The sequence below is a fragment of the Anticarsia gemmatalis genome, chromosome 9, assembly GCF_050436995.1.
Source record: "Anticarsia gemmatalis isolate Benzon Research Colony breed Stoneville strain chromosome 9, ilAntGemm2 primary, whole genome shotgun sequence".
NCBI lineage: Eukaryota > Metazoa > Arthropoda > Insecta > Lepidoptera > Erebidae > Anticarsia > Anticarsia gemmatalis.
The window spans coordinates 5,989,329-6,014,905 of NC_134753.1; the positions used below are offsets into that span (position 1 = coordinate 5,989,329).

Below are 25,577 nucleotides of genomic sequence, written 5' to 3' on the forward strand. Positions count from 1 at the left end.
ATAAAACTAGTTTTGAAGTGCTGCTTAGGCTTTTATTGCACCAGATGGTACTTCGGAAATATATCATTGACGGGCTCAAAATACAACTTTCAGCAATCGCTTTTGAACCACTGCACCCCGGTGTAATATTTAGAAGAGATGAATACATAATGAATCATGCCATAGGTACCTATAGGTAATATCTTATCTCCTAAGTAATACATTATTTATGCAAAAGAATATGCGTAGTTTCTTAGTATACTGCGTATGTGAATGAAATTGCAAACATTGATTAATTATTAACATGTAGGTGTATCACTGTTAAGAATATCTTATTATTGGGTCCACCATATTTATTTTGTTAGGAATGTTGTAACATCGCAATAATAACATGTTAGGTTTTATTGCATACCACATACATTCATAGTATTTCATACATATTAATATTTAACGTCATGCCTGTTGTAATCGATGGTGTATTCAGAAGTGTATGAAATACACCCCCTTTTCGCCATAAACGATGTTAGTCTCATTTAATAGCGGGCAAGCCTATTGCCATTTACCGGGTACGTAACCAACTACGGGTTACTATTAGGAAATATTATTTAGTTAAGTTTTGATATTATTATTAAGGTTTTATATTGAAAAATAGTATGAAATATAGTAATAATTATAGTAACCAAACCTATAGTATTTCAAAAGGCTGACTTAAAAATTTCACTGTATGTTACCCTTTTTATTTAAATCGATAGCCCTGCTGGTATATTGTACGATACCTGAGAAAATTCTACGTAAAATATCATCGCATTATTTAATACTACGGTACCTAAAGAAGAACTTCTTGATAATATGATATGTGATACTAACGTGCTATTAGGAGTCACGTGTTCGTTGCATATCTAAATATGATGGAAACTTATGCGGCGGTATATGTTAGGCGTTTAAAATGATTAAATTAATGTACCTAATTAGTATAGTTACAAATTGTATACTTAATAATCCGATCGTACCTCTTAATGCGTGCCAATGACATAAAAAACCCTTTTACGTGAAAACCAAAACTAACAACAAAATTCACGTCTTAAGTGAGGAAAACTTAGTATGTAAAATTATCTGTAAGGGGCAAGTAAGATAGAGCATAGGTAGTTGCAATTGATAAATATATTTTTCTTCTATCGATCAAATTACTTAAGTAGGTACACGACCATTATTTTATTATAACTGAGCATTCTCGATCTGAAAAAGCTTAACGATCGTCATCTACTTATTTGAAAATATCCACAGGGTCCAGCCTACATTAAGAATTTTCCTTGATCGTCCAATGTTTTACGAAAGAATATCCAAATTACTTTTAAAATAAAACAAACCAACAAACTTTACCACTTATATTTATAACATAAAATAAGGTTACTTACGAGCTAATAATAACACTATCAAAAATAAAATAGAACACAAAATACTTTTATTTAAGGATCTAAATTAGGTGTTTCTATGTAACAGTTAAGGACGAATTTTCATTAAATGAAAGTTCGATATTTCACCATATCCGTGGTTACCAAGCAAAGGAAGTAATAAGCAGATTTTTTATAAATTGATTATGAATAACGCAGATAAGCTCACATAAGGCTTTTTGAACGAAAATTATCACCAATCACCGGCTAGAAAACGGCCATATTGACATTGTTTTTCAATTACACTTTCAGGAATATATTGGTGCACGAAGTAGTGTTTCATTTGTTTGCGCAGGCTACTATGAGAGAGTGCGTGTATGTTACAGATTTAGTCTTGCTGTCAATACTCATCACTCCGATTTCTTGCCCCACCGTTAAGTAGTCTTTTGCAAATTCATCAAACACATCATTCGGCATGTCAAATGGCTCCACCGAATGAACTAAATCTATAATAAAAAGAACATATTAGTTTATTGGCTCCTTCGACTAAAAAATATTAAAATTTTGTATTGCAGTTTTAAAACTCATTGAAAAAGGATATCAGTTTTGCATAGTAGCTGAAATGTTCAGATTTGAGTACAATACTTACTTTTCAGTGCCTGTTCACTATCAAAAACGGATGTCATTTCTCTGCATTGCACATCAACATTCTTGAAACCGCATTTTTTCATGATTTCTGCAACTTTTACTTCAGGATTCTGCGATGAAAAATATGTTTATTTATTTGTTATTTATACAAAATTCATTTAATTAAAAATTGTTAATCGCATTTAATTATATGTACCTTCATATCGTGGTATGGGGATATGAAAATGTCAACGTTTTTGAGCCAGGCTTTCCATTTGGGGTTATTTGCAAGGATATTGTACACGCTGTATATCGCAGTACTTCCCAGGAACGTCACGAAACAGTCTCCATCGTCGGTTAAAAGCTTGTGAATGTTCCTAAACGCTTTCCTGTAAAAATATTGGCATGGAAAATGAGCACGCTGGCAATTATTTTAACAATTGGACTTAAGCAAGTTTTTTGTAAAAAGTAAATCGAGGTAGAGCACCACTTTGAAGCCTTATAAGACCTCTGATTTGCTGTTTTGAAGGCAATAACCTTGTTTGTGTGCATGTATGAATAAATTGTGTAAAGTAAATTTTCACTTACTCCTGATTTTTGACCCAATGTAAAGCGTAGAATGAAAACACGTGGTTGAATGCTCCAGTTAGTTCCTGTGGTATTTCTCCTTCAATGTTTAGCACTCGAAAAGCGATATCTTCGTCTCCATATCGTTGGCTGGCAAACTTGACCATTTGCTCACTGATGTCACATGCTACAAACTTTTTGTAGCTGTAAGGAGTGAATTTCTTGACGATGACAGAGACGCTGCCGTCGCCACATCCAATGTCGATGGCTGTGTCTCCCGTCTTGTTCCATTTGATTCTCTGAGCATACTCGGATAGACATTGGAAAGCAGATTCCCTCTGTATCTCATTAGACGCATTGTATAATTCTGGCTTATTCATGGTGATTCTGAAACAAGATTTAGGTTATCAGCTTTAACACTCTTTAAAATCATCACAATGAATAAATTCTCGTTTAAAAATAGTTTAAAAATATGAAACATAATATAAGAAATTCAGGAGATATGCTGGAAAACATTTGATTCGATTATTTGTGAGCATTTATATTGAATTGCTAATACCAGATACATTTATTTTCAACGTGATGTCATGTACGTATATATTTTGTAAGCACAATGTAACAAGGCGATTTCATACTAAGCAACCGAAAATAGATCCACATTATCGGGCCGGAATCGACAACGTCTGCCTTTTTGTCAATAGTCTTTTGTGATAACAACTATTTTTTCAATCACTGGCCTTCATCTGTACTGTATTTATAACACTTTGTTCTAGCTCGGAGTAACAGGAAAGTCCGTTACGCAAAACATTTTACGTGTCTTACTCTCTATTTATGTTGCTTCAAGTCATTTTTTTAAGTGCGTCATTTATAAAAGGTCAAAAATATTTAGAAGAACTATTGGAACATAAAAAATGGTAAACGAAATCAAAATGATATAATACAGAAAAACATAGGTAACTATTATTAAGTTATAACTATCGGGTTTATCTTATTAATCACATAGTGTTTTAACAGTTATTGAATAAATCAGAATAGATAATTTACTTTATATTTTCTTAAGCGTGTTTTTCATGAAAATTAAATTCAATGCTAGTATAATGTGTAATATTATGTAAGTAGTACAGATTAATCTCTTTATGCACATGACATTGCAACATGAGGCAACAATGTAGGTACCCGGAACTGACTACGATATGCAATTGTATTGTTTGGAACTCATTGTACATTCGGTAGGTATGTTATTTTCTCCCTGAATATCAGTTACTATGATGCAATCATATCTTCCTAGAACCTCGTGCGAGTTACGTTTAGCGAAAAACTGATGGGAGCAGTTGTGTGTGTGAAAATTCTGACATATTTTACTATTTGTGTACATAATTTTTACGTTAATAAGGCATTACCGAATTTCAATTAGAAGTAGTGATTTTATCCCGTTAAATTGCATTTATTCTACGTAAGCAAAATTATAGAAAATATGTGAATACAAGACTTTTCTTTAATTCCGAATTTACTCACCTACTTACATTGAATTCCTAAGATACGATATTTATCATAATAGTCGGCACCTTTTACGTTATTTGTTGTTAAATTACATTGAATTTACGAAAATAATTTTGTAGAATTTACTGCTAATGAGTTCGTGTTTACTTGTTTTTGCAAAGTCTATTTAAGGGATTTACCGTATAAGACGTTCCCATTTTAATTATATCTTATTGGTGTGAACGCCGTTTTTTATCGTTTCCGCCAAGGCTAATCATATGTAATGAGAATATTTTTTCATTTTGATCATTTGCATTTTGTTATATGTTATCGATAATCCTCTACTCTCTTATATTAGCAACTTTAATAAACAATATTACAGTTTTTATAATTGCTTCGTTATCATAATCATAAACTAATTAAAAAGTGACACTGACTGTTTTAATTGTTTAGGACTGAGTTCTGTAAGCGTTTTTCGCCATTCCGTGGTTTGAAGTGTTTGTATGATGAAATGCAATTATTGCTCGTATGTTTCAGGTAGTTAGTTTAACGAGGAGCAGAACTTAGCTTTCAATGCGAGATGGCGGTCAGAATTGTGATTCAGCTCACAAGTGCATCGGTTGGCCCGCCACGATTGTCTCGCCCGTCCACGAAAAAGTGCATTGCCCTGCGTCAGCTACCGATATACTTTTTATATTTATTACTAACGTTTTTGCGTCGCCTACTCTGTTGGGTTAGGATGCCTGACCTGGCATAATGTGATTTATATTGATGACGCAACGAATACATTAGATGACGTGTTAACAGTTATTCATTTGTTGTTGTTAAGTAACATTTTAATGTTTATTTCAAATGTTTTTATAACAAAATTAAACAAATGTGAGTTCTATTACAATAGCATCGAAGAGAACGAAAGACGCATGCCTACATACTAGTATGCTATGTATGTATGAAAGTTGAAGAAAGTATATACAAGGCTCACAAAACATTTTATCAAAAATTCATAACAAATGTCAGTTACTTCATCCTGGACGTCAGATTAATATTACCTGTTCTAATCGTCTTTATCCCTGCTACAAAATCTTTTTCGTATATAATCTCGAAAGGAAAGAAAGTAAGTATTATTTTAATATAAGTCTGATCTCAAGGATGAATCCCGTCGAATATGATTCCATCGTAAATGAAGCCCCAGGTTTTATTTTCATTAAACAGGTTAGTCGTATTCCCATTTACATACGTGCACTGGAGTACGAATAATGTAAGTATGCATTAAACCAAAAAATATGCACGTCGTAATCTAAACTCGTATTTCAAGGACAAGGTTAAAAACTGGCGAAAAAAATTCAAGTTGGTGCATCCATACGCCATGATGCAAGTGCACCGGACATTGAAAGAGAGCGCTTGTATTGTCTTGATCTTACTGCATTTTATATTATTAAAATACGAAAAAATACTGGTGTTAATGTGATGATATATTACTTGCCTGTTGCTTAACATGAAATATTTTCAAGTAGGTAATTAGTGGCGTAATAAACTACTAACATCGGATCCTATTAGATATGATTACGAGTACATTTAATCTTGAAAGATAAAATTAAGTGAAATTTTATAAACGAAAGTTCAATTTATGATTAACGAGAGTTCATAGACACAATTAAGAATTGGTTAATAAATACATCCATCGTTAAATAAAATTATAGTTAAACTTATTTTAAGAAATAAAAGCAAATTAGATGTCTTTCGACTAGTAAACGGGAAAATGTGTTATTTATTTGTTCTGTTACATAAGAAAGTGTCTTTGCCATTCGTTTTTGTCTATTATACAATGGGTTTTGACAAATTAATGAGAATTGAAATCTATTGTTGTGATTCAGTTTTGTATTAATTAAGATGGAAGCGATAAGTTTCTTTCGTGTGAAGTCTACGTATGTACACAGTAGCTAATGTAGCTATACACAGCGTACCTACACGTGACAATGTCACAATGCGACTTCCTATAAGGAAAATCATGAAAATCTATGATAAGTAACTATGTTAATGTTTCTATATTTGTGTATGACGTCAAATAATATTTTTCTATCTCAAAAGTTATATGATATTAACCTACATTGAATGTTCCAAAGATTTCTATTAATTCGCACGTTTTTAGATAAATGCCTTTCGTTTAATTTGTGTTGTTTTGATTTGAATTTATCACATACAATAACAATATAACGTTATATAATCCTAATTATTTGAAATGCAATGATTGTTTTCAAAGAGCTTTTAGAAGAAAGTATTTCTTCGGAATTTAAATATAATATGTAAAGTATCAAGACACACATACAAGTAGCACAGTGGTTGCAGTCACCAGCAATGTCACCCCGAGAGAGTTCAATCGCCGAACGTGCGAGTGCAGGAAAAAGGGTTCATATTTAGGGAATTTTATCGTTCAAGTACCCAACTTGCACTATATAATAAGTTTCAAATGTTTACGCATTAAATTGTCTTTATAAAGTTTCTCTTTATGAATACGAGTTGAAGAAAATAAAGTTATCTACTGTTTTCTTAACGATGTATTCCAGAAGCATTTTAAGCACGCAGCGTGATGGACATTGCTTCTAAACTCTTATTTGCGGATGTGCTATCACATATTTTATATTAATGATGGTCTTTTTTAATAGAGTTTTCTGTAACAACACATAAAACTTTATCAATAAAAGCCATCATCAAAGAGAACAACATCTTTTTGATAATAATTAGTCCCAAAGGTTGCTTCTTACATTTGGTGTAGAGAAGCTGTCTGGTTGAGGTCTTAAAAATTACTTATGTAATAATGCAAGACGTTATTAATATAATCATATAAGTACTTATTGACCGATATCAAAACGTTATTCCATAAAGTTCATTAAAAACTACATTAAGGCCATTACCATGGTAGACGATTGTTTTGGTTTAATTATAATTCAATAGAGGAATGTATGTGTAATTAATTTTTGTGGAGTTATTTAACTTAGCATTTAGAAATGTTCTATTTAGGTAAAAAAATATTTTCATCTGAGTAGAACATTTCATAGTCATAGTCATCTTGGTCCCTAAAAATATCTTTTTCTGTGCGTTTCATTTGTTTGAATTTAAAATTTACCCCAGTTTAAGTAACGAGACGATTATATTGTAGAACTAGTCGAAATCCTATCAAATCGACTATTCACAATCAGACGGGAACGTTGAGCACATTTTTGTTTCCGTAATAAATATTACTGAGGAAAAAGGTCATTATTTAAATTATGGCGGCAGTAAAATCATAATGAATTTTCTTTTGTCTTACTCAAGTCCTATCTACCTCGATCTAATTAATAAGTTTTCTTCTGTTTGTGGCAAAAAACGTGACTAAAGTTATTAACATTGCGAATACACGCATTTACACCTCGTCCCTATATATAAAATCTATAATGTTGTTTAAACAACATTATAGATTTTCGTTTGACGCGGACACAGAACACGTGCGTAAAAATCATGAGAAGTAGTAAGAGTTTGAATGAATGTTTGTTAAACATAAAGAACTTAACAAGCAAACCTGTTTGAATTTGATTATGTTCCAACTCTACGAAATCACTTTCCTTACTACAAGAACTGAATAAATATTGTTTCAGTAGTTTAATGTGTGATGTTTCGGGAGCTAACTAGTCTTAGGGTTCATTACTATTGATTATCTTACTTTTTCGTTAACTTTTTGTGAGCTAAGCTGTAAGCTCTATGCTCTATATTATTATGTATTTAAAAGCATTTCTTTTTATAATTTGCCTGAAGGCTACACCGTCATACTCATCAGCTTTTATTTTTAGTTAATGTTTATGACAAACTGTGAACTTAATAATCATAAAAATGACACTGTGGAAGATGTCCCAAGACATAGACCCCCTTCTAATAAAGTATATTCTTGGTCGCAAGATTCATGTAGGTACTTTATACGGAACCTTACATCTAACGTGGAAGGTGATAAGATTTATTGCTGGTTCGGGTGTCAACGACCCTGGTCCATCTGGTTATGGCCCCCGTGACGCAACGGGCTAGTGAAAGTCAAAGACAATATTACCTGAGGTGACGACATTCGGTAAATAGATAATATCTCTATCATCATTCTCGTGGGAGAGTGTTGACCTTACTCAATATTTTTTCTTCCCGACTCTTATTGCGCAAGAAAGTTACCAGTTTAAGAAGTCATAACACAGGCTGTTCTAAGTAAAAGTAGATATTAATTAATTATGTTATGATATGACCCAACTAGCACACAAGCGCTATAACAAGCTGTACAATGGCCGGTTAAAGGATTTTTATAACGCCTTAGGCTCCTTAGTAAGAAGTATAGTGGTTCTATAAGCGGCTACAGAGCTCTTGTAGCGTCAAATAGGCCCATACTGTCCAGCTTATAGCTCGACATTGGATCTACAGTGGTCGTAAATAGTAATTATAATAGTAAGTAGTATAGTAGTAATACAGGAGCGCTAAAATAAGATGAAGGTGGTATAATCGCGCTACAAGAGCTTTTTGCAGCTTCGTGTCGCTTACCAGCTGTTGTACAGAGGTGGTTAGCGCCACGAGCGTTCGAAAAAGCTCTTGCAGCGCGATTATACCACCTTTACCTTATTTTAGCGCTACTGTGTAACGGTTATAAATGCTAACGCTCTAAATTAGTAATATAGTCGGTTTATTATGGTGTAAACTAAATATATTTTTTTAAAATGAATCATCAGTGACAAATGAGGAGACATTTTATTTTTACGGATTGGATTATTAAAATAACAAGTAGTCTATCGCTTTTATTTCTTTGTGTACGTGATATGAAAGTGCGAGTTCAAGTTTGCTGTCAATATATATGTATATTATCGTCAATATTTTCATGCGCCCTCAAAATATTCAGTTTTAAGTGCAAAAATTATATAGATATGTGGATTTGGAAATTGTATTTTGAACATAAATAAGACTTTGAGGGTTACAGATAATTTAATTAGGGTTATAGGTAATAAAAAATGATTTTAATTATGTTAACGTTACCAGGGTATAGATTTATATGATCTTCAAAAGATCGTAATAACCTCAACAAATATGTTTACCAAATGCTATAATGGCGTCTCGATCAAGCAGCTCTCAGAGTTGGTTACATCTGCTCTAGCGCCTTAAGCTGTACAAAGGCTCTAGTGTTTGCTGTTGTAGACCTCAAGGTTTTGCAGTTGTGGCATAGGAGTGCTTCAATATAACTGTTTTGGTCGCACACCAGCATTTTACTCGTACTTTTAGGGGTCAGTCGTTGAATATTAAAATAGTTATTTTATTTTATTTTATTTTATTTTATTTTATTTTATTTTATTTTATTTTATTTTATTTTATTTTATTTTATTTTATTTTATTTTATTTTATTTTATTTTATTTTATTTTATTTTATTTTATTTTATTTTATTTTATTTTATTTTATTTTATTTTATTTTATTTTATTTTATTTTATTTTATTTTATTTTATTTTATTTTATTTTATTTTATTTTATTTTATTTTATTTTATTTTATTTTATTTTATTTTATTTTATTTTATTTTATTTTATTTTATTTTATTTTATTTTATTTTATTTTATTTTATTTTATTTTATTTTATTTTATTTTATTTTATTTTATTTTATTTTATTTTATTTTATTTTATTTTATTTTATTTTATTTTATTTTATTTTATTTTATTTTATTTTATTTATTTATTTTTTTCTTTAAAAACAGACTGAACCACCACTGCACCTATGTAAATATATTATGATAATAATTTTAAGCTTTAGTATAAAGGTATATTACTCGGTTATAGCGCTTTAGGTGCTTAACATAATTCTGTAATCCCCATGGCTGTAAAAATGTTTCGAATGATACCTTATACATCTATTTGCCGTACAGAAGCCATATAAATATCTGATATAACGCTCAAGGCGCTATTAAAGACCTACGCAACTCTTTTATAGATGAGTAATACACTAGCCCTAAAAAAATCTGTTATAGAACCTAAGGCATTACAAAAAGCTTATTTACGCTCTTGAGCGCTATAAGCGCAACGCATAACTCCGTTTAAACTCCTTTATCTCCTAAAGTCCCCTTATACAGTTTACGGTGTTATAGAAGATTCCATTAACTCAGTTATACTTCCCTAGGCTGTCTAGCGATGCAATTTCATGCTCATATATCACTATAAGTCATTAGTTTCCTACTAAACGGCTACTGTCCCGCCTAGCTGTTAAAGGGTTTTTTAAATAGCTAGTATACAACTTATAGAGAATTGTACAGCATTTGAACGACTCTTATGCAACTATCAGGCTGTATAACGACTGTATAAGCAGCTTGTGTGCTAGTTGGGGAATGTCTGTTATCAAAAAGGAAATTCTGTTGTGTCTAGATAGTTTCGCTAAATATTTCATAAATCTTTTAAGAGACAAATGTTAATATATTTTCAAGTGTGTTTTATTTCTTTGACATTTTCATTCTACCAATATAAAGTTGAATTGTTGGTTTCCTGGCAAGAATGTATTAGAATAAGTTATTACATTTTTGTTCGTCCTTTTATGACACATGCATACTGGCGAACACATTGAACGCATCGCAATGCATGCCTGCACAATCTTTCTCTTATTATTGAAAAAAATTCGTACTTTCGTCCTCTCACAACCAGTCAGTGAGTGCAATGCCCCACGAATTTACTGCCCAAATTTTAAATTATTTCTTGTCTCTTTTGCATATGTACTTTATCGCTGTGTAAGAAAGAGAGAGTGTTAGGTCGTTTAGCCAACGCGACGGTTAAATTCGTCTCTTATTGACGTACCAATGTTTTGGGCCTTAAGGCAGGTTATGACTAAGGTCATAAAAGGAGAAGTTGTCGTAGGCTTAGAAAATGCGTTTGTTTCTGTTCAACAGCTGTTTGGTGATTTTTATAATTGATTTAGATTTATTTAATGACCTTCCCAAACACCCAAGAAACAGACTTGTGTTGATTTGGTAAATTATGTGTGGTAACGCACATTATGCGTATTTCATTTTAGCCGAATGGTAATATGTATTTAGTAGTGCAAATAACGTATTGTAATCCAAAAAGTAGAAAGAATGTTAAATGAGAAGCTGTGGAGATGCTACAAAACGCTATATTTATCTAGACTGTCCTATACTCCGTCAACTTAATAAAGAGGATCTATTTAGCTTAAAATTGATAATTTTGATTATGGCCAAAATCAGGTAGCTGTATAAAACAGGCCATCATGAGCTGCACATACAAGCCTACGTATCACTGATGATCTAAATTCTGCATTTAGTACGCTAGCCGCGAACCTTGCATACAAGGCTCTATACTAAATTGTGGGACTATAATAACAAGAGCAAACCACTGCTGCTAGTATTCAATCAAAAACTTTACGTTACTACATTAGAAACTATATTAATTCGAGATTAGGTACACTATACTCTAGTTTATACTATATATTTACTTCGTTTATGCCCTTTACTTTGTTTCTGCCATTGTTTGAATCCAGCCTTTTTATGATTACTTTAATGCTGATTGCATATCATTATAGACAGATTAAAATGAATGACTAACGTTTTTTTTGGGCTTTTATTGTGGATACTAAGTAATTGTTTTTATAGGATGTGATTAAGTAATCCCATGGTTAGATTAAAGGTTTTATTATCAGTTTATTTATAAAATCCTTTTTGAACTTACTTTAGTACGCACTTCTGAAGCATAAATATAGTTAAAGACATGTTTTTCGAAGTCACATTGATTAAATTGTATGTATTAATATATTAAGCGATGCAATAGTTGAATTTTGTGTAGAGCCATCTATATTTCGGTTTTAAAAATTATTTGGTATCAATGTCACGTCGCGATATCAAGACCTCGGTTTCACGTACAGAGAGATACGTAGCAAAAAGTTTCATGATGCGTTCAAAGATGGCGTTGTACCAGCTTTCTCACTATAGAGACGCGAGGTAGAGAATACTACAGTGACTGTAGTATAGAGTACTATCGCGGGTTGAGTCCTGAACGGAAGTGAAGATGCTTGCTAGTAATATGACCGTTCATTGTGTGTTTACTGTAGTTAGTAGATGAATCATGCAAGGACCTTTGAGCAGATTTCCTAGTAGTTACGAAGTAGATACCTGTGTTATTTCTGTTGGTAATAGACTAAACAGAAAGATATATTTATAAGATACATTAGGTAAAAATTAATTGAGATATGTTTAGATTCAACACAGTATTTTTTTACTGTGTCGACTACATCACAATCTATCACGAAATTTTTTCAAAACTCTATATTAATGACATGATAATTTTCCTCATAGAAAAGGAAATTTGTACCTGAGACGTAGAAAACCTTACTCTCTTTTATATCCGAGCACATTATAGTTTACTATGGAGACATTATTTTACATAGGAATCTCTTAAAAAAAATTAAGTAGGGACTTGGTGGCCAGTGTAACATTCATTTTATCCCAGAAATGTTTTGGCAATCACTGTATAGTATAACGCCTAATATTGCCTATGATGGGTATACGCTTCCACTATGGATCGAGTAGAACTCCAAGTGGCATCAACAGGTTGGTATGTTGTATCACTATACAAATAGTTACCTATTGTTTGATCTGACGTGCGTTTCGGAACATACCCTGTTTATATTCTTGGATTTTATGAATTATTTTACACTTTAATATGCTAAGCTGTACAATTAATTCGCCAGCGCTTATTTCGGAATACCTAGAAAACTTAAGGATTTCATACAATCGACGTATAACTAACACGTAATACTTTGACATTGGCAATTTTTATGTAAATATTTATCGTAGTAACACTCGACCTCCAGGTTAATAGAAGAACAATATTGATGTTATGGACATTGAGATCACAAGTTTGACATTAAAGAATTATCAAGAAAATGCCTTTTTTTGTATTTGCATATGTGTACGGCATGTGCCAACGTAACTAGTATGAGTTGCAGACAACTATGGACATCATATTATAGAGTTTATTCAAAGATGAGTTCCCGATACGGTTCGGTAAATAAGCAAACTGCAATAGCAATATGTTGAACAAGAACCTTCTTGTTAAAAATGCACGTTCTCTACTTTAGGATTACATGCTTGTATATAATTATATACATATGACGAAAATAACGCTCGAAAATTATAAACTGATGACTGCAGCTCTAGCCACGAAAATGGTTATGTATAAAATTGTATTGAAATTATGCATACTCTTAAGAAAACAAATAAATATAAGAATGTACTTATTTAAAACAACAAGGAAAAATCTAAAAGATAAACAGGACTGGCACTGCAATGGACGCAAGAAAATTACTTTGTTCCTTAAGAACAGTGCAAATATAAAGATCGTAATACAAAGCGATAATATCTGCACTCGACGTCGCTTCGCAACACACAGCAGCAGACATTCGTACATACAACATTATTTACTGACTCACACAGAGACGTACCTACCTATCAACCTAAAGAATACCTAAAAAAATACACAAAAAGCTTTTTTCCTAAGAATAAGCGGGACGGAGTACGGATCTTATTTTTCTCGCGGACGTTTCAGTCGCTCTCGGGTGGAGAGTGGAGTCACCGAGGCGGGAGTGTGGGCCCCCCACCGCCCCCTGCAATAATACTGCGTCACTATTTTGCGCCATTACCTACACTCGCTTCCTATTCTATAAGTAGCGTGGCCTCTAGGACGTAACGCTGGAACTTGCAACTTACACGCTCGCCCGAGGACCACTCATGTTGTAATCGAATCGAACACCATCATCATTATAGAAGTTCAGTATCGATTCGCGAGTTGAGAAGTCCTTGACCCCGTTTTATTAACAATCTATTTGGAGCCAGTTTGGTATCAATATCGGGATTTGTTACCTGTTTAAGCGGAAATTCTCTACAATAAGTTGTTCCATCTGGGTCGGAAATGTTGAATACTATAATAGAACTATGAACTCCTGCTCATTTTGATTGTCTGAGTAGCATTGTAAAGGACATTATGATTAATGATACAAAATGATATTTAGCTTTTATGATTTACACGAGTCAAGTTGATACGTCTCACATTAGTGAGTGGGTGTATTGTATCAGAATATGATCTAAGTAAATGAGTCATGACCATCAAATGTCAGCTATGAGGAATTAAGGAAGAATACACTAAAGAATTTAGGAAGGCATTGAATGCATGATGGTAGAAGATAAACTTGTAACCTTTCACCCAGTTAGCAATATTATTTTGCGTGGGTTTTAGAGGTTCACTCAAATCTATTATTGGTAGAGTTTCCGAGTACGTTCACCTCTAAATAATTTGCTTGTGTACAATTTTAGAAAAATATGTCGAAGTTATTTTTAGATTTAAAATGTAAAGCTTTTATGACGAAATTTAGTAATGTAACAACGACATAAAGGAATTCAGGTTGAAATATTTACTAATCAGAGAGAGTTTATTTGATGAGTACCTATACTGGAAAAGTTAATTCACATTTTTCAAAGACACTTTTTCGGTATTCCTTTTTAGAGATAATCTAAGATATAAAAACTACGTTATCCGAACGTTGGCAGAGTTACGTGCTAAATCTGTAGGATTTCGAGTGGTAGCGCTCCGTGGAGCGGGCTGCTTTATATGTGTTGCACTGTTCCAACTCGTATACATTGCATGTTGTACTGTATTAATACATACGGGTACCATCGCACAACTATCTCAGTCGCTTTATATCACAAACATGGCAGCAATGTCCCCACGATTCCTGTTTTAATATACCTTAATTAATTATTATTTTGATACTATTAAAAAGTCTTTCGACGAGTAAAATTTTGGTTTCAAGATAATATTGAAGGTATTTTTATCGACACATACATATAATTTTTCAAGGAGTAATTATCTCATATTGAGGATAATTATGTACATAAAAATTCAAGATATCTTGGTTAGGATGGTTAGTAAATAATTTGGAACTAACGACGGAAGAGTCTGTCGTTGACGAAATTAGATTTAAAAATAGTTTTGGAAAGGTTGTGTCCTGTGTAGATTTGAGAATTGGATTGGAGAAGTTTAAGCTCAACTTAGTTTGCTAACAAGAATTCTCGGATATTCTCGTTTCATTTTACGCAATAACATTGCAATTAATTGTCTTTATTTTGTAATATAAATAAAGATTTATTGAATCCATCTTCAATTTACAGCTATAACAATTTCAGCAAAACAATAAGGCCTGAGTGCCGTGTCGATGTATCGCATACAAATTATTGACAATCGATATTTAAGTACTACATTCACCGAGGCACGTTTAATTCGATAGAGTTCGCCTTTATCGATGTTGCTTTAAATCGATGCTTTCATTATAATTTGAGCGGTAGTAAAACTTACATGAATTGAGCTTTTGTGACGTAGCTACTACGCTACGTTGTCGAAATAAAGCCGGTTATTAATTTTAATCATTCATAGATTTTGTTTAGTAAGTGAACCTTTGTACAATGTTGCTTGTGTTAGCCAATGAGTTGCTGTTCTGTTATAATGACAAAAATACCACAAAAATATATTTTTTTGATTTGTTTCGAAACTAAACTTCAAGAACTCTACGACTTATTTTTTAGTCAATGTATTAATCATTGAATACGTACTAATAAACGCAATCGCAATCAATATGGTAATGCAGTTGTAATCAAGAAAGTCAGGAGATACTATCAGTATGCAGGTGATCTCTACTAACCGGTAGCAACTGTGTTATGCTTTAATAAAACTCCAGAATTAGTTATGTATAGCAGACTGGAAATGCAACTATCTGCTCGGGGGACATCTAAACATACCTTTGCAGATATAGGCTTGGAGACAAAGTATGTACCATGCAACGACTTTGGAACAATTTCCGTTTGTGGAACAGTGTACATTGCTGTTTATTCACTTCGTAAGGGATCCGTTGTTGAGCAAACTCCGCAATGGGTACGGTACAGAGCGGTAGCACTGAGGAATGCGATGTCGTACGTTTGTGTTAGGTGCAGGGGTGGGTGTGAGGCGACGGTCCTTTGATTCTGGCGAGATTAAACGTGCGGCAGACGGTGGCGCCTCTATCGATTGTTGTTGTAATTACAGCGCTATCCTCGCCCAGTCGCAAATGAAATTGTTCCGGACAGAGCTAGCTGCGGATGCCAACGTGGTGTACACTCGTCCCGCAAGCATGCCGGCACATTCTGAACTGTAAAACCTAGTACTAAGGTTTTACACTATGTTTTTAGAAGGCCCTGATAGACGGGCTGGCTTGCGGGCGCATTATTGCATACGACGCTGTGTCGTATGTTTTGATGGAATTCTAACGAAATGCTTTAATGGTTTCTCGTGATTTTTAATCATTTTATTTATGACAGTTTTTAAGAATATATTGTTGATGTAGAGTCAAAGGAAACAGACATACATGTTAAAGAAAAAGTTGTTGTAGTTTTGGATAGTTAACATATTTTAAACTTGAAGGCTCTGACTTCCGGAAATGAATTTGTTTACAATAGTAATCTGTGAGTAAGTTTTAACAAGTATAATGAGCAAAATAAAGTTACTAATCAACTAATTACATTTTAAAATTGATTGATTAATAATCTATACACACATATCATTAGTTATTTGGGGGCTCGTTAAATACTACCAATCGTAGTACCAATTATAACTTTCTGCCTCATTATAATCTTAGGTCTTGTTGTTGGATTTTCAAACGTCTATAACTGATTGTACTTATCTGATAAAGAATAAGTAAAAACATACGTCTTAAAAATTCTTATCATGCATATTATTGCATATCATCATACACATTTAACGTAAGTACTACAATAGAGAAGGCTGTACGGCGATCACGTCTGCGCACTAAACGCAATACGAGAACAAATCCAGATCTGAATCCCAAATACGAATGGGAACAGAGAGCGAAATCCAATAAAACATTCGTAGCCCTCGAACCGTATCTACGTGTACGTGACGTAGACGCCTCCTCGAGACGCATGCGCACCACACTCGTACAGAACAAACCGACAATTCCAATTTCAATTGTAGAAAAAAAATAACCAATTCGAAATGGAGAAGGCTTCGCGGCGACCAATAGGAGCGCTCACAGTCGTAATGCCAACTGTGTGGGCGGAGCGAGTGATATCTAGCATTGGAATGTTCGTTGTATTTGTTTTGCCGGATCCGAAGGCTTTATTGCATGGTGTTTGAGCCTCTTTCCCCTTGAGGGTGGAAGCGGCGGAAAGCTCGGTATGGTTTTGGGATGAGGCACTTCACATTATGTACGGAGTCGTTTGCAGCCTACGGCTTGGTGACCTACATATACGATTGTACGATGCCTTTGACTTATTGATTGTTGTTTACATAAAAGTTACTTTATCAATATCTACTATTAAAACTCACTTTCATTCTATAGAATTAGGCAATCAACTTAAAGAAAACAAATAAAAAAATATTTAAGCCGTAAAAAAGCTTTTAAATAATTCGCTTAAGAATGAACCTGTAATGAAATCAAGGAGTGTCTCTGACTTTATGAAACTGTGAGTATTGATTTTTCGATAGGGAAAAAACGAAGGCAACGATCTATGCAGATCTGGAGTGCTCTCGGCACATCAGATGGCACCGGCGGGCAGCCTCCGCAGACAATCGAACGGTGGGGGAGCCCCCACTGGAGGTCGGGGAACCGCCACAGATTACATGCGCGATTACTACACCTGAAGACGTACACCTAGGCTGAAACATCACCGACATTTACTCATACTTCCCTCTACAACAAATAAGGATACTTTTTAATCCTTATAATGGAGTTTATCAATGCTACATGTGAAGTGACATTTTATTAAATTTTGCTGAAATTTCTCCCTGTAGTGACTTTTTTTAGATGGATAGAAGGGTGTAAAAGGTTATTAAAATAGATAAAATCAAGGTGTCTTTACCGATTTTATTTTCAATCACGCATTCACTAACGTAAGATAGCATTTTTAGGTAAGCCTCGAAAATAAATAAATAAAAGCTCAGTATGTTCAAGTTTCCAGAAATGTAAGATGCCATGAACATAACAAGTATATTATTTAGAACTGACCTTAAAAACCAATAAAAATATTTAAAAGTAAATGAACTTATCAGAATCGCTTCTAACCTAAGAATTTATCTTTGACGCTATCGACCCGTCGGCGGCGACTTCCCATTCTCGAAGTAAAACACGGCGGGAAGGAAACCGCGGGATAAACCTACCCCACCACCGCCCCCCCACCCGATCTTTACGTTTCAGGAATAAATATTTCAGAGCGTGTGCTTCGGAAGTTAAAGTTATGTATCGCCCACGCCAACGGTAACAATCTGAGAATGAGAAAAGCTCGCTTTACTTTTATGAAAGTTCGCTTTTATGTGCGATTTTTGTAATGTATTTATTATATGTTGGCTGTCTCGTGTCGCTGTTATGAGTTTTATTGTATGTACCTCTGTTATAGTACCCGCGTATGAAATAAGAATTTACGAAGAAAGGATGTTAAAACAACATTAAAAAAGATTTGATGCATGAATACTTGAAGTTATATTCAAACCAGTTTATAAAGTTATCCGAGGAACATTGTGCAACATGCTACAAAGACATAGTTATTTAATTAATCTATTACAATAGAGGAGCTATAACACATTGTTGATGGCATACACGGAGTCGCTTGGCATGCACAGGTGTGAGGTATTGATATTGATTTGCCAGGAGTTTGTATCGCGGCTTATGTTTCAACTACCCTTCTGAAAATCAACTATTTCGCATTTTCTATTGGCTTTAAAGCTTTTGTTGTCAAAAGAATATACTTTTAATTTCTCTACTACAAGTAATACATGTTTAGCTTTGCGTAATTTCGCTAATGCTATTTGTTTTTTTAGTTATGACGTGATCGTTTTAATTTAAACTACGTGACCTAACAATACGCACGTAATATCTAACAATAACGTGTGTTATTGATGAATGTAACACATTCAAGACCGAGAAGGAAATTAACCTACATCCATATGAAAATTAAACCTAAATTGAACTAGCAACTGAGTTGAACTAAAACAAACGCACGCGAGTTATAATCACGCAATTCCTTTCGTCAGTACAATAGTAATGAACGTATTGTCTATAAACGCGTAAATTTGACTTACATCGAAGAGATCTGCAAGAAAAATGAGAGGTTGTTGAACTTTTTTATACTAGGTACAGCTGCTGCGCCGTCATTCTATAGAAAAACGGCTAGATAAGAAGGCTTTGTGATTCCAAAACCCACGATCTACTCGACACAACGACTTTTTTGTTTTGGACAATGTCGAATTAATTTTACAATAGATATGCTCTGTTAAAATATCTATTATTGTCAATTTCTATTTTTATAGGAAGAAGAATTCGAGTTTCTTCGTCCCTTTTCTCTAACACTGTTAGCCCATTATTTTTGTAAAAACTATTAATGGCGGAAAATAACATCTGAAATTCTGAAGTGTATTTACCCAGCTTCAATAACTTTGACATTCATATAGCAGCCGTGCCCGAGTATTGTTTTATGAAGTCTAAACATCTCAGTTATTTACAGCATGGTACAAGAAGTACTATAAACTATAAACGAATTGCCAAGGCCATGGCGGTACACAAATCGATTTAACGGTGCGACCGCAATACGCAATAAATTCTTAGTGTACGTTGACGTACTCTTACTACCATCGAGTACAACTTATCACGTATCGATAAAGATTTATTTCAATAACAAGAAAGCAGATTGAAAAAACATTTAGAAGTTTATTGCAACGTTCCATATACGCCATGCATTTAAACTTTTCTCCGTACGGGAGGATTATAGTCGACTGTTATTTTTCAAAGATCTTCCCTCATCTTCCATATACGACTATGTACTAAGAGTTTTGACACGACATTATTAACAAAGGCTATTGTTATTTTAAAAAAAATGACGTAACTGAAATAGGTGATGAAAGTTTATACGCGAAAAAGGCAGTGCGGGTCATCTAGTTCTATACTTACGAATAGAATATTAAATCAAACAGAATTACGATCCTCTACAACTATCGACTATCGATAACCGGCTACCTATCGAGAAATGGTGAATGAAAATCTCTTGCGGACGATACCGCACTACTGGAGAAGGAAAATAACACGTTCAATCAATTTTAGGTTATATTCTTGTAAAACTATTTCAAATTAATTAAAGGGTCGTTTCTTCTAGTTACTATGTATTTCGATAACCGATAACGAATAAGAAGTACAACTTCTTAATACAAAGAATTGCCGACTGGTCTATAATTGGTTACTATTATAGCTATTTCGTACCAATATGGCAGCTGACTGTCAACGATATGGACATAGCTTAAGTATCATTCATAAAGTTTTTTTTTACTGTGTCATAAATTAAATGTTCTTGTATTTGTTTTTAAAATTTATTATCACATCTAATGCATTTACATTTTTAAGTCAAGCTTGAAAGTTTAACAACCACTTAATTGTTCTTTCATGTCAGTTACCTTATTGCATGTTTTCTCACAAAGATTATAAAATAATATGCAACAGGCCAATGCCTGTTTATTGTAATTTTGATGGTTCATATAAATTCACATATAATGTCACGGTGTTTTAAATAATGAATCACACAAGTCAATGATTTCTTCACAGTATGCTAATTACTGACGTCAAAATTTTATTAATGTCTTATGATTTAATTCGATGTAATAAGATACTGAAGGTGAATTCTTATTTTTTGCGTCTCTATCACATATAATGTTTATTCAACATAATATTTATTCAGATTTTCTGCCAAATAGCTTATTATTTTTTTTATTTCGTTGATATTACTATGATTGATGTTATAATTATTATTTATTTCACGTGTAAGTATAAGTTTATTGTTGTTTTTTCAGAGTACTTTTCAATTCAATGCTGCAATGTTTTGCCATCTTTCACGTCATTTATTATTCAAATACAAATCTCGATATAAATGTTTACATACTTAATATAATATTTTGAATACAAATGGGCAACGAAAAATATAATAGCTATTATACTTTTATTAAAATAAGAAAAAACATTATTTCTAACATACCTTGAATTGATGTACAAAAACCATGTATTATTAAGGAGCAAAAAATTAACATTTCTATATTATCATTGTTTTCGTTTAAAGTTGCTAGGTAATTAGAAATACATATCTTTTATAGTTATTTTATCTTTAAGTTGTATCTTTGATGCGTGTGTCAGTGAACATCTGATTTAAATATTAATTAATTTGATATTTAATTTATAAATAGTGAGTGCATTTTACAACACATTTTCTTTTTAAAGTTACTTAAATTTTCGCGGAATTAAGCACTTTTGAAAGCATTGAACATACTTCATATTGTGAGGTCATAAATATGGAATGATATTAAAAATTATTGTCATCTTACCGGAAAGTAGTATACTTTATTTCAATATACGGGTATTTGAGGACCTTTGATCGGAAAAGTAAATTACACATTTAGAAAGTAATTCACTTATTGTTGTATCAACAAACGGGACTATTTTCATATAGATTCTAATTTCCATTCATACGTATGAATTTTTTAGAAAACCGTCTCTAGATTACGGAGAAATCCGTTACGGATTTCAACGAAATAAACTTAAATACTTTAATATTATGTTTGACTGCTACAGTTAACACGAGTTAACTTTGTATTTCCCACAAGTACAGAGAACTACTGGGAATAATCCAAAATATAGGTTTTCAAATCTATTGATATTATCTAGTACTAGCCGACCCGCGCAACTTCGCTTGCGTCACATAAGAGAGAATGGGTCAAAATTTTCCCCGTTTTTGTAACATTTCTTACTGATACTCTGCTCCTATTGGTCGTAGCGTGATGATATATAGCCTAAAGCCTTCCTCGATAAATGGGCTATCTAACACTGAAAGAATTTTTCAAATCGGACAAGTAGTTCCTGAGATTAGCGCGTTCAAACAAACAAACAAACAAACAAACTCTTCAGCTTTATAATATTAGTATAGATAAAGATTCGTGAGTATCGCAGTATAACTTCAATGTATTTTTAGACAACAAAGTAAATCGTATCGTTGTGTTAATTGTTTAATAGATGTTGATTTGATTGTTTATTGGGTTGCACGCTATTTCGACCACGTGCCGCCTTTGTTTATCACTACGATCAACCGATCGGGCCGGATATTGTACGTATTCTCAACAAAAATACATTGTTAATCTAATTTGTATCGAGATTCAGGGCATTGAAATTATTTAAATTACATTACATTGAACTAGTGGGGAGGTTTTCTTATTATATTGTTGACGCAGAACTTAAAAGATTAGAAATTCAATGGTTATTTTTAATTTTGATTAATATTTATTTTTATTTTATTAAGACTAAATATTTATGTGTAAATATGTTAGTCACGTAATACTCACGTTTTTATATGTCGGCCACTGAACCGAATAATGTCCGTGTGCACTAGTATCGATGATGTAAACTGTATTGATTGAATGAACACTTTATATACTTATACGCGTACTTCGCCGCTGCACCAAACGAATGTATCGCGATAAAACTTTGCGATTTCGTATGCAGTTACAACTACGCACTTCTACAGTCACATGTACCATAGTGCCCTAGAACCATGTTGCAGTATATTTATGGGATAATTGTAATAACTTATAATAGCAGGCTAATACTATGTGAATTATACCATTCAACTAACATAATTGCTCTGCTTGCTTTATAATAATACATAATAATAATTATTTATAGTAATTTCATAATTACTATGAATGTTAAAATATGATTATTAGGTATATTATTCATAAATTATTTCAGCATTCCCGTTCTTGCTAGTACGAAATATTTCTCTTATAAGATAAAACGAAAACATAAATTAGTTTTTTTATACTCTAAAGTAAATCTAAGTTGTTTTGGTAATAGGGAGCATTGATACATTGATCTTGACTAAACGATAGAAAATGCAGGAAGCGTAATAAAACTGAACCCAAAAATATATATCATCATCATTACATAGTATAAAACAAAGTCGCCCATTTTGTCTGTAGTCCCTTCGTATGCATAAAACTTTAAAACTACGCAACGGATTTTGATGCGGTTTTCACTAATAGAAAGAGTATTTTCTCCGACAGGTTTTTATATATAATTGAAATACATTGAAACTATATTAGCTGAGTTATAGCGATTTATGTCCAAGAAGTCAGAAAAAAAATCTAATTGAAGATTGCATTTGTGCGTGCGCCGCTTATACCGTTGGATACAAGTAAGAACAATGTATAGCAAAAATATTGGTCTTTATTAGTTCTACAAAAAAGTCCGCGATGACATATACCCAGCTTTTTTATTTAAGTCACAAAAACTACTTTTCTGTATTAAAAAAACATTTAATTCGTTGGGTGATGTTTAACTGGTGATATAACCAATAATACATATATCCTTATCAAAATAAGTAAGTTCATCATCACGAGCATTTAATTTAGATTATTTTTGCAGTTTACAGTGTGTTATTTAGACATATAGTTTAGGAGATATCACGATATTAGTATTGCGGCACGGTACGGGCCGGCCGCGGCGGCGGGGGCAGCGTCCCTATAAATAGCGTATATGTAGTGATTGTGTACAATTCGCTTTTAAAACAGAAATGTACAATTGTAGTGCATTCGGTTTATCACTGTACATTTATCTTTTAAACCCTGAATATGCTGAAAACTGAAATCTATACTATCTATACTATATACTATAATCTGGGGGCACGGAAGTGCCCCCGCAAGTCGAGCAAAAAAAAAGCGGCACGGCCGTATAACATCCTTTTCTCGAAGCAATTCGGGCTATTTTTGACACCCCTATAATTTCGTTGTGGATAAAACAAGAAGCCTGGATTTTCAGCAACTAATCAGGCATTGTATAAACACGGTATGTTTAAAATTTCAGTCAGTTTGAACCAGTAGTTTAAGAATGACAACTTGTTAAAATTTTGAATTTTGTCACTCACTGATTCACTGACTCACTGACTCACTGACTCACCGATCATCAAAAGTCTAAGGTACTTCTAGCAGACTTAGAAGCTTAAAATTTAGAATACAAATAGGGTTTAGTGTCTTAATCATGGAAAAAATTAAATATTTTCTAATTTCGGTCCAGTTTTCTAAATACACCAACTGCAACAATAACTTTGTAATCCCATATAAATGTATAAGATTACAAGGTTACATTTGCAGTTAATGAATTATTATTGTAGAAAATAAAATAAATAGATGTAAATAGGTACCTATTATATGAGGCATAACGGGAGGGGGTATAGGATGGGTAAGGGTGTTTAGCCCATGAAACTGAACAACATTCCCATAGGAAAATATGTTGAATTATGAAAAAAAAAACGTCTTTCCATACAAATTGGACTTATGTTCGCTCAACAAAAAGAAGTGAGATGCCATCAAAAACATTCTGTAAAAATCTCAAGTCTCGCCGTAAAAAGTTGTGAGATCTATATAATACCAAGTCGCTTAATCTATTTAGTCTCTACTTAAAGGAGCTTCTATCTTAAGTTATTACGTATGTTATTATCATGCCAATTAAAAAAAAACTTTAAAACAAATAGATCGACTTGGTCATCGCAAGAAAACACAAATTCACCATTAACATTTCAGGAGCATTCACTTCTCGTCGTGCTGTGTAGTGTGATACATACTAATAATCAAATCATGCGATGGCCAGGTCGGTCTATTTGTTTTAAAGTTTTTTTTTAATTGGCATGATAATAACATACGTAATAACTTAAGATAGAAGCTCCTTTAAGTAGAGACTAAATAGATTAAGCGACTTGGTATTATATAGATCTCACAACTTTTTACGGCGAGACTTGAGATTTTTACAGAATGTTTTTGATGGCATATTATAAAGCTGAAGAGTTTGTTTGTTTGTTTGAACGCGCTAATCTCGGGAACTACTGGTCCGATTTGAAAAATTCTTTCAGTGTTAGATAGCCCATTTATCGAGGAAGGTTATATATACTATTACTATCTATACTAATATTATAAAGCTGAAGAGTTTGTTTGTTTGATTGTTTGTTTGTTTGAACGCGCTAATCTCGGGAACTACTGGTCCGATTTGAAAAATTCTTTCAGTGTTAGATAGCCCATTTATCGAGGAAGGTTATAGGGTATATATCATCACGCTACGACTAATAGGAGCAGAGTACCAGTGAAAAATGTTACAAAAACGGGGAAAATTATGATTTTCTTATGTGACGCAAGCGAAGTTGCGCGGGTCAGCTAGTAAAAGTATAAACCTTCAGATAGAGATGTTACTTAAAATGTTATTATCAATTACTTAATTGTAAATTTATATAAATTTGGTGAATTGAACTTACTCTTGTGGATGGTACCCGGCGAGAACACAACTTCCTTGAATGAACGCTTACACGAGTGTGTTGTATAAATACAAACACTCTTATGTAAATAAATATCGGTGGACACCTTCAATTATATTTGG

The 25,577-nt window shown here is 33.0% G+C and overlaps 1 protein-coding gene across 2 annotated transcripts; it reads right to left on the minus strand.

The window, feature by feature from the left end:
- Window positions 1–1,349: 1,349 nt before the first annotated feature.
- Window positions 1,350–25,577, minus strand: LOC142975695 (juvenile hormone acid O-methyltransferase-like). Of its 2 annotated transcripts, none has more exons than XM_076118693.1 (5): window positions 25,456–25,577; window positions 2,586–2,951; window positions 2,215–2,386; window positions 2,020–2,128; window positions 1,350–1,876 (listed from the first exon to the last, which is right to left on the minus strand). In XM_076118693.1, the coding sequence occupies exons 2-5, from the start codon at window positions 2,942–2,944 to the stop codon at window positions 1,710–1,712; spliced, it is 807 nt and encodes a 268-aa protein (XP_075974808.1). In that variant the 5' UTR covers window positions 2,945–2,951; window positions 25,456–25,577; the 3' UTR covers window positions 1,350–1,709. The 2 variants fall into 2 exon arrangements, with proteins under 2 accessions (XP_075974808.1, XP_075974807.1); XM_076118692.1 differs by lacking the exon at window positions 25,456–25,577 and adding an exon at window positions 22,499–22,736.

Coding starts and splice junctions, on each gene's coding strand:
- LOC142975695 (XM_076118693.1), bottom strand. CDS start 2,944: ATGAATAAGCCAGAATTATACAATGCGTCTAATGAGATACAGAGGGAA. Junction 2,387..2,585: donor CATTGGGTCAAAAATCAGGA/GTAAGTGAAAAT, acceptor ATATTTTTACAG/GAAAGCGTTTAGGAACATTC. Junction 2,129..2,214: donor CCCCATACCACGATATGAAG/GTACATATAATT, acceptor TTTTCATCGCAG/AATCCTGAAGTAAAAGTTGC.